The 12,442-nt window shown below is 44.9% G+C and overlaps 1 protein-coding gene across 2 annotated transcripts in view; it reads right to left on the bottom strand.

The window, feature by feature from the left end:
* Positions 1–12,442, bottom strand: part of USP53 (ubiquitin specific peptidase 53) — a 50,206-nt gene that overhangs the window by 36,631 nt on the left and 1,133 nt on the right. For both annotated transcript variants that reach the window (XM_084883394.1, XM_084883395.1), the window contains exon 2: positions 574–1,237. In XM_084883394.1, coding sequence (XP_084739520.1) covers positions 574–717 — 144 coding nt within the window. In that variant the 5' untranslated portion in view covers positions 718–1,237. The remainder of the gene's footprint in view (positions 1–573; positions 1,238–12,442) is intronic.

Genomic DNA, 12,442 nt, shown 5'->3' with positions numbered 1-12,442 from the left:
AAGGCCAAGACCGGTTTGGCTCAGTGGATAGAGCATCAGCCTGTGGACTGGAGGGTCTCGGGTTCGATTCTGGTCAAGGGCATGTACTTTGGTTGCGGGCATAACCCCAGTGGGGATGTGCAAGAGGCAGCTGATCGATGATTCTCCCTCATCGATGTTTCTGACTCTCTATCCCTCTCTCTTCCTCTCTGTAAGAAATCAATAAAAAATATTTTAAAAATAAAAATAAAAATAAAAGTGATAAAAGGTCATTGCAGCCAAGAATAACTTTATTCTTGCCCTGGACTGTTTGGCTCAGTAGATAGAGCGTCAGCCTGCAGACTGAAGGGTCCCGGGTTCAACTCCAGTCAAGGGCACATGCCCAGGCTGTGGGCTCAATCCCCAGTAGCAGGAGGCAGCCAATCAATGATTCTCTCTCATCACTGATGTTTCCACCTTTCTCTCCCTCTCCCTTCCTCTCTGAAATCAATAAAAATATATTTTAAAAAAGCATAACTTGATTCTTATGCACAAGTTAAAGCAACACCAGACGAAGCCTCTGCTGAAGGCTGGCTGCGCTCGGGGCGGGCTCACCTGCACGGCGCTGTTGAGGAAGCAGCTGTTCTGGCCCGGCGCGTTGAGCAGCCCCTTGGTGGGCGCCAGCGACAGCATGCTGCCCGGCTGGTACGCCTTGCCCAGGTTGCCGCCCGGCTTCCGCAGGAACTTCACCCACGCCATGCTCAAGCAGCTCAGTGGGCATCAAAGCTGAGAGCAGTGTGCTCGTGTGATATTGTGATGAAATGGGTGCTGTCTTGACTTCAGAGCCCACGGAAATGTGCTGCAGCCTATGACAATGCCGTGACCCTCCGCAGCCATAGCTTTCCTGCTGCCGGATACTGTGAGGACTGCGCCAACTGAAACAGGGCACATGAACATTAAGTTCTGAAAACGAAGAAGAAGGCTATTTTGAACAAGGCCTTAGAGATTTTTATGTTACATTTAAAAAAGATTTGGATAGCTTAAGGTGAAAACAATGTTTTCTTAAATGGCTAAAAATAATGTTGATGAACAAGTTTTCTTTAAAGTTCAAGCCATTTGCCTTGAGGGTTTGAAAGCGATGTAGCATTGGCATCTGGCACGATTCCTTTGGTTGTTTTCCTCACGGCTTTTAATAAGGAAGAAGGCTCTCTCCTTCCCAGGTGAAGTTATCAAACGTGGCCGACTCCATACCGCAGATCCATGTGACCGCAAAGTGACTCTACAACAAAGAAAAAGAGTTTACATAAACGTAAAGGCAATCAACAAAGCCCTACTTCACTATGTGAACACAAATAGTGAATACATATTGGAAATGCTGAATATAATCATAAAAAGACTAAAGCTAATGTTCTAAAATATGAAAATGAAAACAGTTTACCATTAAAATTGTTTAAATATCAATGTGACATCAAACCCTATGGAAACAGGGGAGAGGGGACATGTGCAAAAAGGTGCAAACTCCCAGGTCTAAAATAAATGAGTCCGGAGCAAAGGAATAGCACAGAGAATCCACTCAGTAGCATTGTAATAATCTACTCAGCGCCAGATGGTCACTAGATTTAACATGATCACTCCTAAGAGAGAGAAATGTTGGATTACTGTGTTGTACACCTGAAACTAATATAATTTGTGTCAATTACAATAAAAAATAAAAGTTTTGCACATTGACAATAAGTGAGAGAGATTATTTGGTCCCCCTTGTTCAGGGGATAAAATTTGCACAATATCCAGCATAAAGCATTTTTGTAGGTGTTACCATGCTACATAACTTTAAACTACTGAAGCTAGTATGAAACCAGAATTTTCAGCTCTTAATGTAAATCAAAAAGCTTACACTTCCCAAACACTGTGTGTGTGTGTGTGTATGTGAGTGTGTGTGTGTGTGTGTGTGTGTGTGTGTCAAACAGTGGAATATTATTCAGCCATGAAAAGGAATGAAGGACTGACAGCTGAACGACATGGAGGAACACTGAAAACACTGTCACTACAGACCACACGGCGCACGATTCCATTCATTCAAAATGGCCAGAACACAGCAATCTAGCCAGACAGATGCTCGTGGCAGCCTAGATAGGAAAGTGAGGGCTGTGGCAGTAAGGAGGATACTGTGGTTCTTTCAGAAGTGATGAAAATGTCCTACAGTTGTGATGTACTAAAATCCACTTTAGATGAACAAACTGTATGGTATATAAATTATCCTATACTAGGGGCCTGGTGCATGAAATTCGTGTACTGGAAGAGGCGTCCCTTCAGCCCAGCCTGCCCCCTCTCACATACTGGGAGCCCTCAGGGGATGTCCTACTGATGGCTTAGGCCAACTCCCTGGGGAGCGGACCTAAGCCGCAGTCTGGCCCCCCTTTGTGGGAGACGACTAGGCTGATCAGGGGAAGGCGCCAGCCCCATCACCCCGCTGCTGCTGCCACTGCCAGTCACTGCAGCCACCAAGGTGTTTTCATCAACAAAGACTCTGGTCCCTTCACCATGAAAAAATGACAAATTTCTTTAGGCATTTTCAAGGTGTGTCTTTCATAAGATATGACTTTTCTCTTCTCTTCTCTTCTTTTCTTTCTTCACTCCCTCCCTCCCTTTCTCCCCTGAGGATATGTTTCCACTGATTTTTAGAGAATGTGGAAGAGAAAGGGAAAGACAGAAAGAAACATCAAAGTGAGAGGAACACTTTGATTGGTTGCCTCCTGCATGAGCCCTGATCTGGGCCCCAGCCAGGGAGGAGCCTGCAACCTAGGTACATGCCCTTGATCAGAATCTAACCTGGATCCTGCAGTTGATAACAAAGGCATTATCCACTGAGCCAAACTGCCTAGGGCAGGATATGGCATTTCTTAGCCATCCAGCAGCAGAAGTTCAGTTTTTTCTTCAGGAGTATGGTGGAGAAGCCCTAGATCACCCAAGTTACTAAGAATATTACCAGTGGCATACAGGACGTTAACCAATGAGCAGTCAGAAAAGCTGTTTCCTCTGCAGTTCACAACTATCTCCTCAGATCTCTGACTCCACCTCCACTCTGGCTGAGGCTGGGGCCCTGGGCAGGGAACCCCCCTGGCTCCGATCACCTGACTCCAGGGAAACCCAAGCCTCCCTCCTGCTCTCCGTAGCTGCAGCCATCTTGGTTGGGTTTATTTGCATATCCGCTCCTGATTGGCAGGTGGGCATGGCTTGTGGGTATAGCGGAGGTACAGTCAATTTGCATATTACTCTTTTTAAAAACATATATATATATTTTATTGATTTTTTTTTTTTTTTTTTTTTTTTTTTTTACAGAGAGGAAGGGAGAGGGATAGAGAGCCAGAAACATCTATGAGAGAGAGACATCGATCAGCTGCCTCCTGAACACCCCCCACTGGAGATGTGCCCCCAGCCAATGTACATGCTCTTGACCAGAATCGAACCTGGGACCTTTCAGTCTGCAGACCCACGCTCTATCCACTGAGCCAAACCGGTTTTGGCTGCATATTACTCTTTTATTAGATGGGATAATAAAAGGCTAATATGCAAATAGACTGAATGGCAAAACGACCGGTCGCCATGATGCACACGGACCATCAGGGGCAGATGCTCACACAGGAGCTGCCCCGTGGTCAGAGCGCTCTCAGAGCGGGTCACCGCTCGGCCAGAGCCAGGCTCACGGCTGCGAGCGCAGCAGTGCTGGTGGGAGCCTCTCCCTCCTCCGCGGCAGTGCTAAGGATCAGCCAGCCCAGCTTCTGGCTCAGTGGGACAGGGCTTGGATGGTGTGGCTCAGTGGTGGAGCATCAACCTATAAACCAGGAGGCAACTGACCAGTGATTCTCTTTCATCACTGATGATATTTCTATCTTTCTCTCCCTCTCTGAAATAAAAAAAAAAAAAAAAAAAAAAAAAAAAAAAAAAGTGTGCCATGGATAGGCACACTACAATATTAATAAAAAACAATATTGACAATATATGCTTCTAAAATAAAAGTACTTTATTTAGATATATTAGGTAGGTGCAGTGAATAAGGGAAAAAACAAAACCAACATCCCTAAATAGAGACTTAATATAACTTTTTAGTGACAAGGGCAAAATGCAGAAATGTAACATGACCCCACTTTGATCATATGTGGGGAAGTATTCATGCTTTCTATGAGCCTCTGAGCAGGGAGCAGTGTGTGTGTGTCTAACTGAAATAGGGGTGGACAGCCAAGCTAGAGGATAAACATAGAAAACACCTGCGTGAAGAAAAACTATAGCATTTATATTCATCTCTGTATGTATGTATCACATGAGTTAGGAGTGTATGCATACGCAAATATACTATTAAAACAAAAACGATACCGGGGAAAGATTACAGTAAGGGAGATATTAATTGAAGAATAGATGCCCTTTGATATACAGAACTGTTGTCACTATATATGGAGGAACTGGAGAAGACTGGGTTAGCAAATTTATAAAACTAAAATAAGTAAGAATACATAAGAATAAGGAAATACTCTGCCACCACAAACAAAAACAGCGGGCTTTAAGTAATTTTCAATGTCCTGCACGTTTTGCTCAATGTCTTTGTGAAAACAGAGGACTGTGCTGTGACCTCCCCTACATGCTCGTCTCCACAAGTGACTTCGGACAAGCCTGCAGTGCGCCCTGATACGGAACAGGAGCACGGCACCCTCTGAGACGGCCCCAGAGAGGTGCCGCGGCAGGCACCAGGCGCAGCTCCAGCCTGAGCTCCGGCTTGGCCTCCCTGCGTCCCCTTCTTGCCGGTGACTTCATCCCCCGCAGCTCAGAACAGCATCTTGGCATCACCTCTTACTCCTCTTCTTACCGAGTGAAACCTCCACCGACAAGCCCTCTGCCATCAGGGTTCCACCTGAGCAGACCGAGGCACGAGGGTCCAGGACGGGTCCCCACGTGGGCAGCAGAGACAGGGCCAGGACCAGGCTGAGGGGGTGGGTGCTCTCAGGCTGCAGAGCAGTACAAACGGGGCACACCTCCAAGGACCCACTCAGCCTGCTCACCTGGAGATGGGTGCAGCCACCATGAGGGCAAGAGTGCGTTCTGCAGGCTGACCAGCTAAGAAGCCCATGTGTAGGGTCTAGTGGGTTCCTGGTGGCCCTGACAGGCATGGAGTCCACGCTCTGACTCAGGATTCCCGGTTGTTGACTCCACCCCAATAGCTCCAGCCACACACACACCTCTCAACCACGGAATCATTATAGGCACGCAGTCGCTACCATCACAATCTCTGTAAAAGGCTCAGAGAGTTATTGTAGGAATCATAAACCACGGGTAAGAGACCTAATAAACACCTAAAACATAGTAGGCATTCAGTAATGCAAGCATTACCAGGGTAATGACAGAACACACGATCTTTGATGTGATTTTTAAGAACATAAACATTGAATAAAGGAAAAGCTGTACTACATGGTATTTTATATCCCACTTTGCCATCTTTCTCCATTTCTTTAAGCTGCTGTATCACTCTTGACCATGGCCTTCATCCAGATTTAGTGTGGTCAGATGAACTGTATAATAAAGTATCAATTTCTAAATTTTAAAATTTGTTAATAAGCAATTTCATTTATAGAGCTGTATATTACTATATAAAACCTTAACATGTGAAAAATTCTAACTTACAGAAAACCAGGTATGCTTCATTTCAAGTGGAATCACCATCAATCACATTGTTTCAAACTTTCCTTTGCAAACTGGACTAGAGAAGAACTGAATTAAAACAGTAGAAAGTAACACACCAGAAATACTTAGGCAGCTACTCAAACAATCACGTAAGCAATGGAGAAGATTTCATTTAGAAAAATTCAATCTATGTGGTCCTCTCATTATGTGTGTGTGTATATACATGTATACATATATATAGATATAGATACACACACACTGCTTTTTCCTATACACACATATCTATGATAAAGTTTTATTTATAAATTGGGCACAGTAAGACAACTAATTATAAAATAGAAAAACTATATGCTCAGATGGTGTTGCTCAGTGGTTGAACATTGACCCATGAACCAAGAGTTCAATTCCCAGTCAGGGCACAGACCTGGGTTGGGAGTTCAATCCTCAGAGAGGAGCAGTAAAAGGCAGCCGATCAATGATTCTCTCACATCATTGATGTTTCTATGTATCTCTCTCTCTCCCTTCTTTTCTGAAATCAATATACTTTTTATTTTTTTATTTTAAATCTTTATTGTTGAGAGTATTACAGAAGTCCCTCTTTCCCCCCCCAACCCTCCTCTGCGTAGTTCCTGCCCTGCCCCCCGCCATCACCACCCTATTGTATGACCTTAGGTAATGCATGTATGCATATAAGGTCTTTAATCTTTTCCCACCTCTCCTTCCCGTCCATCCACCTTCCCTCTGAAATTCGTCATTTTGTTCCATATTCCCATGCTTCTGATTCTATTTTATGCATCAGTTTATTTTGTTCATTAGATTTCTTGTTCACTTATTTTGATAGATACGTATTTATTGCCATTTTATTGTTCATGTTTTCTCCCCTCTCTCCTCCTCTTCCTCTTTTTCTTAAAGAATACCCTTCAACATTTCATGTAATACTGGTTTGGTGGTGAAGACCTTTTGCTTCTCTGTGAAGCTCTTTATCTGACCCTCAATTCTAAATGAGAACTTTGCTGGGTAGAGTAATCTTGGTTGCAGGTCCTTGCTATTCATCACTTTGAATATTTCTTGCCACTCCCTACTGGCCTGCAAAGTTTCTCTTGAGACATCAGCTGACACTCATATGGGCACTCCCTGGTGGGTAACTGCTTTTCTCTTGATGCTTTTAAGATTCTGTGTTTAACCCTGGGCATTTTAATTATGACTATGGGCCCAGTGCACGAATTCAGAAGGAACTGTGGGCCGTGAGGCTGCAGTGGGCAAAGGGGTGCCCCACCTTGGCCCCTCCCGCTGCAGCTCCCAGTCCCATCTGCTAGCAACCCTGCTCCCATGGCCGCTGCTCCCACATGCTGACGGCGCGGAGCAACTGGGGCCGGTGCCATCAGCGGGTGCGAGCGCGGCTGCTGACCCAATTGCCCCTAAGGAGCAGGGGGAGGTGGAGAAGTGCTCAAGGATGGTTGGGGCCGGCAGCTTCTGCTGACGACGCCAAGTGATCAGGACCAGTGCCAGGAGCTGGCAGCAGGTGTGAGCGGTGGCTGCTGCCCTGATCACCCCTCAGGAGCAGGGAAGGTGGAGAAATCCTGAGAAACTATCAGGGCCAGGCAGTGGCTCTGGCACTGGTAGAGGTGTGAGCAGGGCCAGTGCCCACAATAGGTGCGTACGCTGGGCAGGACCGCGGCGCATGGGAGCAAATAACTTTCAGTAACCACCAGAGGCTCCCCCTGATGACAGCGACCAGCACCCCGCCTTGGTCTGGCGCCCCCACTCACATGCTCCACCATCCCGCCATGGCCGATGTCATAGCAACTGGTTGTTCAGTTGTTCCATTTGGTCTATTTGCATATTCTCTTTATATTATATAGGACATATCTGGTGTGGGCCTCTTTGGGTTTCTCTTGTTTGGGACTCTGTGCTTCTTGGACTTATAAGTCTATTTCTTTCAGCAGGTAGGGGAAGTTTTCTGTCACTATTTCTTCAAATAGGTTTTTAATGTCTTCTGTCTTCTGCTTCTGGCATCCTCATGATGCAAATATTGGTGCACTCGAAGTTGTCCCAGAGAGTGCTGACACTATCCTCATATTTTTGGATTCCTTTTTTTTCACTCTTCTCCTTGGGTGTTTTTTACTTCTTCAAATTCCAAATCTTTGATTTGATTCTCAGAATCCTCTACTATACTGTTGAATCCCTGTAAATTATTCTTTATTTCAGCTAGTGTATTCTTAATTTCTGACTTTTTTGTCTTTGACATTTTCATTAAAACCCCTGAAAGTCTCAAAGTACCCTGAAGATCTCATTAAGAGCCTTGTGTAAACTTTATATCCATGGTTTTGAACTCTGTATCTAGTAGTTTGCTTGCTTCCATTTTTTTTATTTGTGACATGTTTCTTTGTTTCTGCATTGTGGCTGTTTCCCTGTGTTTGTTTTTATGTATTAGATAGAGCTGTTATGTCTCCCAGAAGTGGTAGAGTGGCCTTGTGTAGTAGGTGTACTGTAGGGCTCTCAGCCTCCTGTCACCTGAGCTGGAGACTAGGTGCACCCCCGTGTGGGTTGTGCGCACAGTCTTGTTGTAGTTGAGCCTTGATTGCCGTTGGTATCACTGGGACAAATTCACCTCCAGGCCAACTGGCTGTGAGGACCGGCTGTGTCTACCATGGGAGAGCTGCTGTGCAGGAACACCCCTGTGGAGCAGGACTTACTTCAGTGGGGCTCTGGTGCTCACGAGTCTGCCCCTTGATTGTGTCACCTGTGGATGTGTAGAGTTGTAATCTGGTGTGGTCTGAAGCTGCCCACCGGGTGCACTGGCTCTGGGGTCTCTTGGGAGGTGCAAAGTCAGCCACTGCCTGGGGCCATCCAGCAGAAACTACAGAGAGATCTGCAGATGGCTGCTATTTGTATTGGGCTAGGAACTGCCCAGGTGAGGCCCAGGTGTGAGGCAAGACAGGCTGGTGCTAGTGCTGGATCTTTGTACTTTCATTGATAGGTTTGAGGCATGCTGACTCCACCTGTTTGTTTAAGATATTTTAGCAAATTCTGAAAGGTGAGCCAGGACTGGCCATTCATGTGGAAAAGCAGCTTCGAACAGCTTGGGTGGAGCTGAAAATTGGATGGGGCGGGGGTCTCAGGGAATCACCAGGATGGGCCATGTTGATGGAAACTCAGATATGGCTGCCAGTCAGCTCTGTGATGGGGGTGGTCCCAGCACAGGAACAATGAGCCCTGCAAGCACGCCTGTCTGGGAGAAAGCCAGGCAGTCCAGTTCCTTCCCATGTGTCCCTGGACGCCCCCAAAGCCTCCGCCTGGCTCGAGCTCAGAGGAATCGGGACCACGTAAGATCACAGCCGGCCCTTTAGGAGGAGCACCTGGGCCTCCGGCAGCCTCCATGTCCCTCAGCTACAATCCCTGCTGGTTTTACAGCCTGAAGTTACAGGGACTTCTCTTCCCAGCTCTGGAGCCCTGGGCTGGGGGCCTGGTGTGCTGCTGGGATCCCTTGCTTCTCACGCGAGGCCTTGGAGATATCACCTTCCGATTACAGAAACACTACACACGGGTGTTGGACCAGCCTGTTCCATGCCTCCCCCTCCTACAAGTCTCAATGCACTTTCTTCTTTACTTCTCTAGTTGTAGAACTTCTGTTCAGTCAGATTTCAGGTAGTTCTAAAAATGATTGTTCTGTATTTTAGTTGTAATTTGATGTGGTTGTGGGAGGCAGCAAATATTGTTGTTTACCTACACCAACATCTTGGTTCTCTCAATAAAAATGTTATTTTTAACCCTGGCTGGTTTGGCTCAGTGGATAGAGTGTCGGCCTGAAGACTGAAGGGTCCTGGGTTTGATTCTGGGCAGAGGCACATACCCAGTAGAGGGTGTGCAGGAGGCAGCCAATCAATGATTTTCTCTCATTACTGATGTTTCTATTGCTCTCTCCCTCTCCTTCCTCTCTGAAATAAATAAAAATATTAATATATAATATATTATTTTTTTTAAATAGAAAAACTATATACTATTCTGTAAATGTGTCTCACTCTTCTCCACCAAACCAGCACAAATTCTTTTCCTTCTTCCCAGTTCCACAGATAGAAGAGTCCCTTCCACAGACCTGGGCAGCCTCAATAGCAGATTTCTTTCTTTCCTTACTAAGTTGTGAAAATTCGCCTTTCACTTAAAGGAAGCACTTTCTGACTTCTCTTTGGCACGTCTGAACCATCCGTGGCTACTCTTGCGCTTTGGGACCGTATGAAGTAAAATGAGGGTGACATGAACACAAACAAGCACTGTGTTCTGAGACAGTGGGTGTGATAGCCCAGACCGCTGACTGACGGCGGGGCGTTCTCAGAGCAGAGATGCTGAGCCACCCTGGGACAGCAATGGACACTGCGAGATGTCATCACGCTACTGAGTATGGTGCACGATTCAAACTTAGGAACTGTTTATTTCTGGGATTTCCATTGAGTATTTCAGCCCGCGAGTGAGTGCATGTATCTGAAACGGAGAGAGCTAAATCAGATAAGGGGACTGCTGCCTGTAAAACTTGTCAGGAAAAAAACCCCACAAACGTTCCTACTGGCCATTTAAATTCATAAATAACATGAAGACCCAGCCGGCCATAAAAAAACGAGTGACCAAATGTTGCCTTGACATTGGGGTCACCTGGTGTGCTGAGAATGCTCCCCATGCCTGCACTCCTGTCCCCTGGGGGGCCCACCCAGCACTCTCCTGACATGTTAGATGACAGAACCTGCCATCATCTTCAGGTGCCCGTAATGATCTGTCCTCCCTGTGGGATACAGTATAAACCCTCAACAACAGAATGTGCGAAGTGCAGCGAGTGTTGCCTAATGCAAGGATCGGTACTCTCCGGTCCTTTGCTGGGTCAGAACACACTTCCAGGCGCTGTGTGGTCATGGGAGTTGAAAAGGGAATGGGAAGAGAGGAGAAGCGGCATCTTGTGAGGAGAGAGAAGGCGAAAAAAGGCTATTTTATCTTTAGGATCTCAGTGCAGTTGGGGGAGGACTGGCAGGAAAGGGATTGGAGACTCAGAAAAGGAAGCACTCACGCGTCTGATCACTGTAACACTGTGCTACTGGTTTTTTGAGTCCCTGGCGCCTAGCATACAACTTACAGGCCAATAAATGTTTATTGAACAAATTTGCTAACTTGGCAAAGCACAAAAGGTAAATATAAAAGTTCCAAATTCCAAAGGAAAAGTATTTCTTCAAACAGCTTTCTGCAGGTCGATATTTTCAAAATAGAAAGCTAAAGTAATGATTTCCAAAAAAATACTAAATAAAAAGTACCATGACAATGCAGCTAACTCATTTTGTTCACTGAAACGGCTAAGATATTCAAATATGGTTTATGTTGCGTAACATTTTATTTTCTGATAAATCACAAAGGTGAACATACGATATAGCTTTTCTGAAGTGACTCATGTAAAACTAAAATTGTTCACCTTTGATGCAATGGATCCTAGCGTTGGTGTGTCACAACCGCCTTTGGTAGCTCACGGAGCCTATGGACTCCTCAGAATGATGCTTGTTAATTATGTTAAAATTCAGCTCTAACCACAGGCTCTGGTTTTAAACATGGAGCCCAGTTTAAGAACTCCTAATAGAAGATACAAGTTAACCTGGAAAAGCAAAGAACAGACACTTTTTGACTAAATATTCTAAATATGTAGTATTCCTAGTGTTTAAAAAAAAAAAATCATAGTAACTTGCCAAGATAGCATTTTATATAAAGTTACTTAAAGCTTATATAATCTTTTAAGGTTTTCTCCGTGGTAGTATATAGGTTGTATCCACTTCTGGCTCTATTACGCGCATATACTGCAATGCAGAATCTAAAATCATTACAGCTATACTACATTAATAATATAGTAACGCCACAGTTGTATCGTCATAATTTCTAGCTAGCTCTCCACAGATGACAAACTAGCTCATTCCTCCTTTTACCCAAGAGCTGGTGAGCAGCATGAGGCTGGATGGACAACCTTTTGGGCCCAAGCACACCAAGCCGCTCTGGTCCGAATGCTCCGGGCCGCGATGGGTAAGCTGCCTCTGCGGGCTGCCTCTGCGGTCTGATTGAGAAACACCTCAAATCAGAAGACCTGCTAGGTTGTTCAGCACCTCAGCGTCTCTGTGGGATAGCTTAACCCACCACTTCACAGACTTCAAACGTGTTTTCAGAAAATTGGAGGGCAAAGCACTGTCCTCTGTGGAATGGTAGGCCAGTGAATTCCAAACAGTTCCCGCAGGCAAAATGCCTCTGACTTTGACTTGTAAATGTGTATATCACCTTAAAATATCATAGGTCAGATTTTCATAGTTTAACTCTGTCCGCTGAAACAAACTTCTAAACCATATAACTCCAAAATTTATTTCCTAATACTACAGTTTAAAATAAACATTTATGTGACACTAAATAACATAAAAATCTTGAGTCACAGAACATACTAAATTATGAGTTTTGTGATTTTCTTTTATTTTTAAGGAAAAAAAAGTGAACTGGGGGGGAAAGGTGCCTCTACCCCATTAACATAGCTATCTTTCTATAACCTACTTTTTGTACATCTAGAGGAAATAATAGTATTAATGGATTGCCTATTAGTATCAAGTTCGATGAACAACTTACCACCTACAAAAAGTTTTTCAAAAATTAACAGGGTAAAAGAAAGGTTTATTCTTGGGCACTCATTTTTTTATACATAACCACCAGTGAGTTTAATTTGTGAACATATTTCAATAAATCACTTTCATTACTTCGGTCCAGTAATCATAAGCCTAGTCTCGTCGTCCAAACAGCTAATTTCAAAATC

Source organism: Pipistrellus hanaki (genome assembly GCF_964339955.1).
Source record: "Pipistrellus hanaki genome assembly, chromosome: 5".
NCBI classification, from domain to species: Eukaryota; Metazoa; Chordata; class Mammalia; order Chiroptera; family Vespertilionidae; genus Pipistrellus; species Pipistrellus hanaki.
Note: the sequence above shows the minus strand (reverse complement) of the source record. Positions and strands in the feature narration are given on the sequence as shown.